The following is an 11,181-nucleotide window of genomic DNA, read 5'->3' as shown; positions in this document are numbered from 1 at the left end:
TGAAAAAAAAATAAAAAATAAAATCTTGTTTTGAGATTTTGTTAAATAAATAAATAAATAAATTTTTTTAAAAATAAAAAAAAATAAAATACCTTTCTCAATGTCTTTGACATTTTGTATATTATGTAATACAACTGTTTCATCTTAATTTTGTGGAAATATTTTCCTATATTTTGTAGCTTTATTTTTTTCAGAGCTTTTTTACTACATAGAGAATTTATTTTTATTTTACTTTGGTTGAGACAGAGGTCTTGTGATGTAGCTCTGGCTGGCCTAACTTTGAGGTGATGCTCCCGCCTTAGCAGCTGGAGTGCTGGGATTACCATCATGGGTCGCCATGCCCAGTTTAAGTAGTTCCTTTTTAAACCTCTGTGGATTGAAATGACAGCATTACTTTATGCTACATTTTCATACATTCAGGAATTTATTTCTAAGTGACTTGATTCCCTCGATTACTTGCCAATTCCATTGCAGGATCAAGCTCACTTAATTACTATGGTTTCACAGTATATCTTGATGTCTCATAAAGTCACTTATTTCCTCCTTCATTTTTATTTTTCAAAATTGGGCTAGCTATGCATTTGCAAACGAAGTTTGAGTATCTTGACATTTTTCTTAGCATGCTGGGGCTTTGATTCTATTAACCGGTCAAGCACTTTGGTGAAAAGCTGTGTCTTCCCCCCCCCCCCCCAAACAGGGATTGAACTCAGGCCCTTACGCTTGTCAGGGAAGCGCTTATTCTACTGAGCCATCTCCCGGCCCCTGTGTCCTTAGATATAGTACTGATTGTTGCTGGATGTCGTGGCGCGCACCTGTAATCCCAGCACTCAGGAGACAGGAGGATCCCTGAGAGCCTGAGCTACAGAGTGACTTCAAGGTCAGGATGAACTACGTGATGATCCTATCTCAAAGCACAAAACAAAACAAAAAGCAGTTTACCACTTAGTTTGTTAAAGGGTGCACCAACCCAGTACTGGATAAATGTACTTCGATCTAGTGCAAGCACTCTGGTATCTATATTGCTGCAGAATTTTATTATTTTATGTAAACCGCATTTATTAGCAGATGATGACTGTCGGGTGTCTCTTGTGTGGATCCACCGCGGAGCTGTTTGGTTCCACCCCGAGGTGCGGCCAGCAGAGGGACAGGGGCGGCCCGGAGCTGCTCTGTGGCGCCGGCCAGCGAGGCCTCCAGAAAGGCGGGGCGGGCGGCTCTGCGGGGCGCACAGGGCTGCTCTGGCCGCGGTCCCCTCCGCGCTTCTCTTCCACTCTGCGCTCCAGAACCGACACCTTCCTGAGGAACCCCCGGAGGCCGCGGCTGCGGCTCGCAGGCCCTGAGCCCTGCCCGAGGCGCAGCTCCCTTCCCGGTCGCCCCTCTGGGGAACCGGCGGGCTGCATTCCGGGCCGGAGCCGGGCGGGTGCGCGGCCTCGCGGAAGGGAGTGAGGCTCGGGGCGGCGCGCAGTCCCCGAGGCTCCGCCAGGCGAGCAGAGCGGGAGTCACTGCGAGAACAGAAGTCACAGAGTCCGCCGACCACGAAGCGCACGCCCCCGCAACGAGGGCGGCCGCTGCCCTGCGGCTCCGGCCCTGCAAGCTGGCGGGGAAGTCGCGCGCCCGCCGCGGGCAGAGGGGCGTGGCTCGGGCTTCGTCCCGCCCCCGGCCCGGCCCGGCTCCGCCCCTTGCCCTCCGCCGGCGCGCGGCCATGGAGGTGTCCATCCCGTCCTTTCGCTACGAGGAGAGCGACCTGGAGCGCGGATACACGGTAGGCGCCGCCGCGGCCGCCCCGGTCCCCGCCTTGCCGGCTCGGCCTGCGCCCTGCTTCTCCCGCCGCGCCCCCAAGGCGCCCCCGTCGGGCCCGAGCCTCCCCGCCGGCTCCCCTAGCGCAGGCTGCATCGCTGGCCGCTGGAGCAGGCGCGCGGGCCGGTGTGGCGCTCCCGGTCGGATCTGGCCCGGTCCGGTCCCCTCCTCGGCTCCCAGCCCCGGGCGGACAGGCACGGCCCCCGCCTGTGGGTCCGCGGGTCCGGGTCAGGTCACTGAGCCCGGTCCCGCGGGCGCCCTCCTCCCCTCACCTGCTGCAAGCCGAGGCTCCTCTCCTCCCACTCAGGACCCGTGCTCACTCCTCCCGCGTCACGCGCGGCCGGGCCTCCCTGGAAACCTGTGCTGCGAGCCCGGGCCTGCCGCGTGCCCTCCGGACCCCTGCAGGGCGTTCGCCGGCCGGTTCTTGACCTGGCTGCAGTCGGGACGCCTTGCCACTTCTGGCCCCGAGACTTAGCAGTAGGGGCATTGTTCTGTGTACGCGTTTCAGGCAGGCTCGCGTGGACACAAGCGTCTGGGGCTGGCGACTGCAGAGAGCCTGCAAAGCTGTTTTGACATCATTCACTTGCTGGGTACCAGTGCACTGATTGGTGTGTTGTAACTCCTCTCCCCTCTTCAAATATCCGCGTTTGGTGACAGTCTTTATAAGCCATTGTGTTTTCACAGCGAACACTCAATCACTCTCACAGAGGAAGACTTGGAATCTAAAGCAGTGACTGGGGAAAATCATCCGTTGTAGTGGGTTTCCAGAATTACTTGTTTGGAGTGTCCCAAACCTAAAGAGGTTTCCGTGGAGAGGAAGCCGCTGTGAGGGCCCCATCAGCTGTACTGTACATGGTCCTGGCATGTTAACATTGGTTAAATATCCTGTTATTTTCTTTAAGAAAAAATTGAACCCTATTGAACCCATTGGAAGCTGTTTCCTTGGAGCTTTAGCTGAGACTAAAACCTGCTGCCTTTCATTCTCCCAAGTGTCTCTGCCTTTCCACCAGTGCCTCAGCAAGGCCCGCACTTTTCTGGGCATTCATTTAGGATTTAAAGATTAGGAGATGATGTTTAAGACCTTGGTCTTCAGGGAAAAGTTGACGCTGGATTCAGGGGTCCAAGCTAAAAGTTAATTACCTGCAAAAGTAAACATTTTTAATTAGATAGAATTCAGGTTCATTGCCCCTTTATTCTTCTTTCCTTAGTGCATCAGTATTTTCCCCCTTAAAGTTTTCAGCTACATTTCTGTTTATTACTTAGTGATCATGTTTGTGTTTTAAATTTTGAAAATGTTACAGTAGATGCTAACAAATTTAGTGATAATTTCAAAGTAGAAATGATATCCAGGCATAGTGGTGCACACCTGTAATCCAGGCTCAGGAGGCTGAGGCAGGAAGATCACTGTGAATGTGAAGCTATGAAGTGGGCTATGAAGTGAGTTCAAGGCCAGCCTGCACAACCCAGTGGGAACCTGTCTCAGAAAGAGCAAAAAAGAGTAGAAGTGATGGTTCTTCCTCCTTGCTGGTGATTCTATACTCCCAGAGAAAAATGAACACTTGTGTGCCAGACTATAGAGTGTGATTTAAACAGATTTGGAAGGACTCTTTTGGGTAAACTTTGTACACGATTGCTTATATAATTCATGTGCTCTTTAAAAATTTACTTAAGGGGCTGACAAGACCAGGTGTGGTGGTATACGCCTGTAATCCCAGTGCTGGGGAGGCTGAAAACAGGAGGATCACTATGAGTCCTAGCTGTGTAGTAAGACCCTGTACCAAGTACATAATGAATAAATAAATATAATTTAAAAAATAAAAATTATTTTAGGGCTAAGGATATAGCTCAGTAGCAAAGTACCTGTCTGACGAGCACAAGGTTGTGAGTTCAATTCTTGTACCCTCCAAAAAAATTACTTTAAAAATTATAAGTCATTAAAATTGAAAGCCAAACTTATCTTTTGAGGTAATTTTTTTTTCCTTTGTGAGTTTGTGAAGCAGCTCATAGGTACTTTTTTCAGTAACTGCTTTTATAACTGTACAGCTATGATTCATTCAACAAATATTAACTGAATGCTTGCCATGTGACTATTGTAGAGTGATGAACTTTATTTTGCTTAAAAACTAAGAAGTATAAGCTCAGTTTCTTATATAGGAAACTAGTAAAATCCTGTAACAAGTTCAGTGACAGTCCTGTGCTTCTGGAGATAGACATGTTCTTAGAGAAGTTTTTCTCTGTGCTATGAAAACATACTGTTTTCTTTTCAAAGAATATATCGCCAAATTTTACTATAACTGTTACCACATAAGTTACGAACTTCCTCGCTGACAGGGTGCTTTCCTTGATCGCAGTGTGCCACAGTTTGTTTAGCTGGGTGTCTATTAATGGCCATTAATACTTGATAATTTCTAGCAACTATAGCTAATGTTGAAGTAAGACATCCTTGCACAGGCATTTTGATAGCCACTACTAGGATTTCTTTAAAACATTAGCTAAAAGTGTCACGTGCAGACCTTTTAGTTTTTGTAGGAGTGTGGTGGTGCACAGTGGTAATCCTGGCCAGTGGGGGCTGGAGGTAGGAAGATTGCAAGTCAGAACCCAGCCTTGGGCAATGTGGTGACTCAGTGAGACCCTGTTTAAAAAAGAAGAAGAGCTGGAAATACAGTGCAGTGAGAAGGCTCTGATTTTAATCCCCAGTATTGGGGAAAAAAGTTTCCACAGATATTGTTCAATTATTATTCAAAAAGTGCTTGCAAATTTGTGCTCAGTGTGTACAATAATTTACCTTTAAAATGTGATTTTTAGCCCTTTAAACATTTAAACATTTCCTGTGGGCCTGCTCTGTGTTGGGTAGGGAATTCCAAAAGGGAAAAGGTTCTCAGCCAGTCTGAGTGACTTGGAGACTACAGGGGAAGGGCCTGGAAAATCTGCTGAGCCCTGTGTCTGGGTTGGTCCTGCCCAGCTGAGGCCAGTGCTGGGTAGGGCCAGTGCTTTAGAATGCTGACTTTGATTAGTGTTCTGCTAAGATCATGATTTTTAGAAAGAGGAAATGCAGAGCAAAAATATCACTTTTGAGCAAAAGTATTTTAAACTCCTAACTATGCCAAAATAAAATAAAATAGCAACTTCAGAATCAGTTTGGTTTATAAACAAGTAGGACAAAATCTGTAGTAAAGCTTAAATGAACTCAAATGTCGCCCCTGGGGAGGGCATTCTACCTCATCCCCTCTATGGGGTTGCCTGGTTACCTCATGTTTCACTATGGACTAAGACCTCCAGAGGCTGGAGAGGTGCTGTCTCTACCACTGCCTGGGAACCGGCCGTCATATAGTAGTGACTTAGACACTTCCGCTAAGGACAGAATGAATAGCTGTGGTCTCTGACAGGCAGGCACTAGGATTGTGAGCAAGAAGGAGCGCAGTGCACTAGGTTAGGGCTGGGTGCAGCTGGAAATTCAAGTACTGCAGTATCTGCAGTTGTGCAAAGCGAAACCTGAAAGAAGTGAAAGGAGACTGGGTCAAGGGTGTGCAGTGAATGAGCTCAGGCCTGCAGTCAGTCACTGCAGGGTTTGAAGGAAGGAAGGAACATGCTGGTGTTTCATTTTTTGAACTTTTTTATTTGTTAGTCCTTCTGGGTTTTTTGAGACAAGATCTTACTCTATAGGCCAGGCTGGTCTCAAAGTCAAGGCAATCCTCCTGCCTCAGCCCTCCTGGGTGCTGGGATTGCAGGTGTGTGCCACCACACCTGATAGGTGTTTTGTTTATTTAGGACAACTATCTGTCATTTTGGACTACTGTGACAAAATGCCAAAACTAGGTAGTGCATAGTTCACAGATTTCTCTCTCATGGTTCTGGAGGCTGGACAGAAGGAGCCCTGAGTGCTGCAGGTTCTAAGTCTGTGGATGGTCTACTCCTGGTTTCTGGCTAGTGCCGGGTTGCTGTGCACCTACCTGGTAGGGGAGACAGGTTCTCTGGGCCAGCTTTTTTTTTTTTTTTTTCTATTTTAGGGAAGGGTCTACAGGGTGTTCAGGGTCTCCCTACTAGATCAGGCTCATAGTGATCCACCTGTTTACACCTCCTAAGAGCTGGGATTACAGGGGCATACCACCACGCCCAGTCTCAATTGCCAGCTCAGCATGCCCCGGAGGTGGGGCTGGCATGGCAGGCCCGGGGATCGAACTCCCGCGCTCTGTGCCTCCTTTCAGGCACTTTAATCCGCTGAGTTATTTGGCTGTGGGCCAGCTTTGGAAAGGTGCTGTTTCTGTTCACTAGGTCTCCTGCTCATCTCCACACTCCCTCTAGATGCTCTTGCCTCAGAGGTGAGGATTCCAGCACTCTGATCCGAGGGGGACCGAGATAGGGACACCACAGCAGTGGCCATGGGTTCTCCCTCACTGAAGAGATCATTGCAGCTAACCAGGCAGAAAAGATCAACATGAAATAAGGAATGACAGTGCCCAGTGGCTGTTGTGAGATAGAAAGTGACTCCTGGGTGGGGACAAGGTGCAAGTGACAAGAAGAGAGCAAGGTGATAGATCACTAGGAGCTGCTGGCTTTCAGTGAGAGGTGTGGTTGTGGGCCGTCAGTGCTCAGATCATGTAAGGCCTGGACCAGGAGTAAGACTCCGAGGGACTGCTGATGATCTGAGATGAAAAGGTGCAGTAAGGAGAGAGGGAGAGCTGAAGGTGAGTGCTCAGCATTGATTTGAGAAGCTTAAAAATATAATTCTTCATAGGCCACATACAAAACAAGCAGACAGGGCTGGGGAGATAACTCAGTGGGATAATTGCTTGCCTGGCAAGTGCAAGTCCTGAGTTCGATCCCTGGTACCACCAAAAAACCAAAATAAAACAAAACAAAAAATCAGGCCATCAGGCATATGTGTTCCTGGCAAGTGCAAACACTTAGGTGTACGAGTGACATCTGCACAAGGTTACCGGCCATGAGCACATGATTTGGAAAGAAGAGGTCATATAAAGAGAAACATATAAATGCACATCACGAAAGGTTGGTAATGGTGTGTGCCCAGCTGTTTAACTGTAATCATCTGAAATACTAAGACAGACAACCAAAGTCTTTTGGCAGATTGATAAAAAGCCAAGATCCACCCTTGAACCTGTAGTCCATCAAAGAGCTGATGGGATCTCAAGAAATTGTTAGTTTTTAAGAATGTGGCTTAACTGTCACTAATATTCTTGGAAACCCTTCATAGACTAGTCCAAAGTGATGCTTTACCAAATTTATATTCATTCCATTCTCCATAATGCAAATAGTCCATGGCAGCAAATCCACAGATGTTCCAGAATTCTGCTTTTTACTTCCCTTACACACACACACACACACACACACACACACACACACACACACTTTCTGTGGGCATTGTAATTTTGGAGATTTCGTCTTTCCACACTTAGGACTTTTTTTTTTTGAGGCAGGGTCAGACTGGACTTGAGCTCACTGTGTACCCCTAGCTGGCCTTGAACTCACAGCAGTCCACTTGCCTTAGCCTCCTGAGTGCTGGAATGGCAAGCACGCAGTATTGTACCTGGCTTAGTTGTTTTTTTTAACATAAGACTAATATAAATACTGCCTTGGAATTTAACAGTGATTTAAATTAGTGATTTTTCATTATTACTGCCATTTTATAATTTCAAGAATGAGACTAAGAGTTTGAATGGCAGTCTGACCCCAAGGCGAGCCCTCCTTTCAGCTTGGTTTCATCCTTCTAGTCATAAAACAGTGACAAAAGTTGTCAACATTTTGTTTTTTATATGCTGTAGCATCCACAGGAACAGAGGGTGTTTCCTGTTAGTTTGAGCATTGTTTTCCCACAAGAGCTGAGCAGATAAAACCCTCTTCACAGCTTATTATGAGTCCTGATCCCCAGTGATCCCTTTTTGCAGGGAATTCTGGATACCAGTTGGTTGAGGTTGGGGTTGGTCAGGAGGATGAGCCTGGCACGGGTCAGCACCCACCCAGTGCCGTGGGTGCCAAGAGAAGCCTAGTTCCACTGCAGAACTGCGTGTGATGCCAGAGGCCTTTGGGAAGCAAGTACCAGGCTGCTTCAGGCCTCGCTCAGTGGGCACACACTCAGTGCTCATTGCATGATTGAATCAGCCATGTGCGTTAGTAAGTACTTTGCCTTGAGGACAAAAAGCACAGTTTGAAAAGCCCCTCATGATCATTATTAAACTTAGGGTGATTGCATCTAAGTCAAAATAGGGCTGGGGGCTGGCCAGATAGCTCATTGGATTAAAACGCCTATTTAGGCAAATGCAGGGGTCAGAGGTTTGATGCCAGCCTGCTGTGCTGGCCCTGCCCCTGGGGTGCGCTGAGACAGCGATTGAGACTGGCATGGTGGCCCATGTCTGTAATCCCAGCACTTGGGAGGCTTTAAAAAGGAGTCCTATCTATGCAGTGAAACCCTGAACACCCTGTAGACCTTGTACTAAACACATTAAAAAAAAAGAAATCAGGGCTGGGATTGTGGGTGGGTCATAGAGAATTTAGTGTGCGAGAGGCAAAAAATAGTGGGATAAATAAATGACGGAAGTAATACAAATCAAAATAAGTACAAGAGAATTTAATTTTGAAAAGGTGGTGCTGAAATTTTGGGGACACAAGTCAATTTATTTTCACTGTTCTGGACATACCTCTTAATTATTTTTAGTTCTGTTTCTTTTTCAACACATTTATAATTTTGAAATAACTTTAGATTTACAGAAAGTGTTGGAAAATTAGTGTAGAGCCCATTTATGCACTCACCTCATAATCCCAGTCCTTAGCACACTGCGTCACTGTGCCTTCTGTCGGAATGTGAGAACTAACAGGATTGTGTTACAATTAACTAAGCTGTAGATTTGCTTAAATTTCACCAAGTTTTTGATTAAATACCACATTTCATTTATTTTTATGTGCTTTGATCAGATACTAAATTATAACACATAATCTCAGAAATAAATCAGCAATATTTCAGGTGTTTCCTGGGAATTCTTGCTGTTTTGAAAGAACTCATGGATGTTTCACTGGTTTATGCTGAAATGTGTTCTGTGTGGTTTGGAAATGAAAGCTGTAGTCCCAGGTTTCAGGAGGCTGAGGCAGGAGGATCACTGTGAATTTACGGCCAGCCTGGGCCACATAATGAGTTCAAGGCCAGCTTGAACTGCATAGCAAGCCCTTCTCAGAAAACCCAGAAGCTCTATGTAGCTCTTCATTGTAAATAATGCAAGCAAACTCTGGGAGAAATATTTGTTATAAATTTTGTTCTTTTGCAAAAACATAGAAGTACTTAAAAAACAATAATTAAACATATGAGCTTGTATTTTTATTATAACTTTTAAACTGGGTGATCAATTACAATTCAGTTTGCTACTCTTATTTACCACAGAGGCTTTTTCCTTCTTGATCATGAAAGGCTGATGTATTTACATACATATCTAGAATATAGAGAGCTTGTTGACATACCATTCCCACCTAAGTCCTCAGGACAGAGAAGCTTTCAGGTTCAGGCCTTGTATTCTCATACTAGTTTTCCAGTTCTTGCTCAGATTTTTGATAGAATTCCTGTTATTTTTCTTTGTGTTTTGTCCTTTTTTTTTTTTTTTTTTTTTTGAGACATGTCTACTGTGTAGTCCAGGCTAGCCTTGAACTCACTATGTAGCCAGGCTGACCTCGAATTTGTGGCAATCCTCCTGCCTCAGCCTCCTGAGTTCTAGGATTATTTTTTATTGTCTTGCTTCCTAATCTTTAAAAGTAACTGTTACAGGAAATTTCAGTGTTTACAAAAGTGGAGAGAAACAGAGCTCCTTTGCTCAGATTTCCCACTGATAAACTCACAGGGCTGGAGTTAGTGTTAGAGCGCTTGCCGCTGTGTATAATGCCCTGGTTTCAGTTCTCAGCAACACCCAAATAGAATTAGAAAACCACCCAATTGTTTTTTTGTTTTTAATTTTTTGGCGGAACTGGGGATTGAACTCAGGCCCTTGCGCTTACTAGGGAAGTGCTTATTCCACTGAGCCATCTCCCAGGCCCCACAGCCAACCAATTGTGAACTCAGCCTATTTTGTTTACTATTCTTCCCCATTACTCCTTACCCAGTCTTATTCTTTTCATTCTGAAGTCTCAGACCTATCTGTGAAGATTTTGAGATATTTATTGATACAAAAGAAAAAGATTGCCCTTTGAAAAATATAGCTACACTATTATCACAGTCAATTAGAAATGAACAACCATCAATATTACAAAAATCAATCTATTTTATATACATTTGTTATAAATTTGTGGGTATAATGTAGTTGATGTAGTCATTTGTGTTTATCATTTTTGTGCACTTTCTTTTTTTAATCTTCGTCCTTTTGCATGTTTGGCCTTTTTCAGGTAGTTGTGCTCTCGGTGCAACCGTAGGAGTCTATGATAATAAGACATTCCCAGCATATCTTTGATATTCCCATCCCAGATGTGGACTTAGCTTTTTCTCCAGAGATCCTGGCTTGGTTGTACTGAAAATGGTATTTTGAAACCCTAATATGGCACAAGGCGTATGTATCCCGAGTGCGTGAAGGTTTCTTTGTCTCTTCAGGACAACAGGAATTTTTCCTTAATTTCTTCATTGTCAGCTGTCTTTTTTCACTCCACAGAAAATCTTAGTTCTTCAGTTGCTGAGACCAACAAAATATCACACACCTAACTGCTTTATCTCTCATTATGGCCATAAATGTGTCTTAGTTAGAATGCCACTACTAGCATCAACAATATGATAATGCGGTACAGCTTAAAATTATTTCTTTAAAACAAGTTCTCTTTTGTTCTCACATCTATCCCAGCCTGATTCTTTTCTGTTTATAACACCAGATGACATCCCACCCTCATTTAAAGTGCTGAATCAATTACATTACATGGTTTACCCACTGAAATCCTGCTCTTATTTATGTCCTCCATACCCCTGTTCTCTTATTGATTCTCATTTTAAAAATATTATAATAATGAGGCTGTCACCACTACTTTGCTTATAATAAGGAATTTCTTTCTTCTGTTTATAGAAGGACTCACAACTACCAGATTTATGGACTCAAAAGATTGAATGTAAAAATAACCACTATTGTTTCCTAGGTAAAAAAAGAACTTTTTTTTTTCCAATTAAAAAACATATCAGGGGCTGGGGAGCTAGCTCAGTTGAATAAATGTTTGCCTGGCAAGCACAAGGCCCTGAGTTCAGTCCCCAGTTCCGCAAAACAACAACAACAACAACATATCAACAAACACTGATACACTTGTGCTCCCGCTCCTTTTCTTGTTTTTTTTTTTTCTTTTCAAAGTTTTATTGATAAACATATAGCAATGAGACAGTTTCAAATCAAATCGAAAGTACAGTTTCAACAAATAATACAC

General features: G+C 44.6%; 1 protein-coding gene across 3 annotated transcripts in view; it reads left to right on the top strand.

The window, feature by feature from the left end:
- Nucleotides 1–1,691: 1,691 nt before the first annotated feature.
- Nucleotides 1,692–11,181, top strand: part of Snx24 (sorting nexin 24) — a 244,407-nt gene continuing 234,917 nt past the window's right edge. For all 3 annotated transcript variants that reach the window (XM_023715385.1, XM_004631334.2, XM_023715386.1), the window contains exon 1: nucleotides 1,692–1,759. In XM_023715385.1, coding sequence (XP_023571153.1) covers nucleotides 1,700–1,759 — 60 coding nt within the window. In that variant the 5' untranslated portion in view covers nucleotides 1,692–1,699. The remainder of the gene's footprint in view (nucleotides 1,760–11,181) is intronic.

This window comes from Octodon degus, unplaced genomic scaffold, assembly GCF_000260255.1.
Source record: "Octodon degus isolate 3935 unplaced genomic scaffold, OctDeg1.0 scaffold00040, whole genome shotgun sequence".
NCBI classification, from domain to species: domain Eukaryota; kingdom Metazoa; phylum Chordata; class Mammalia; order Rodentia; family Octodontidae; genus Octodon; species Octodon degus.
The sequence above is the reverse complement of the archived record's forward strand: the minus strand, read 5'-3'. Positions and strand labels throughout refer to the sequence as shown.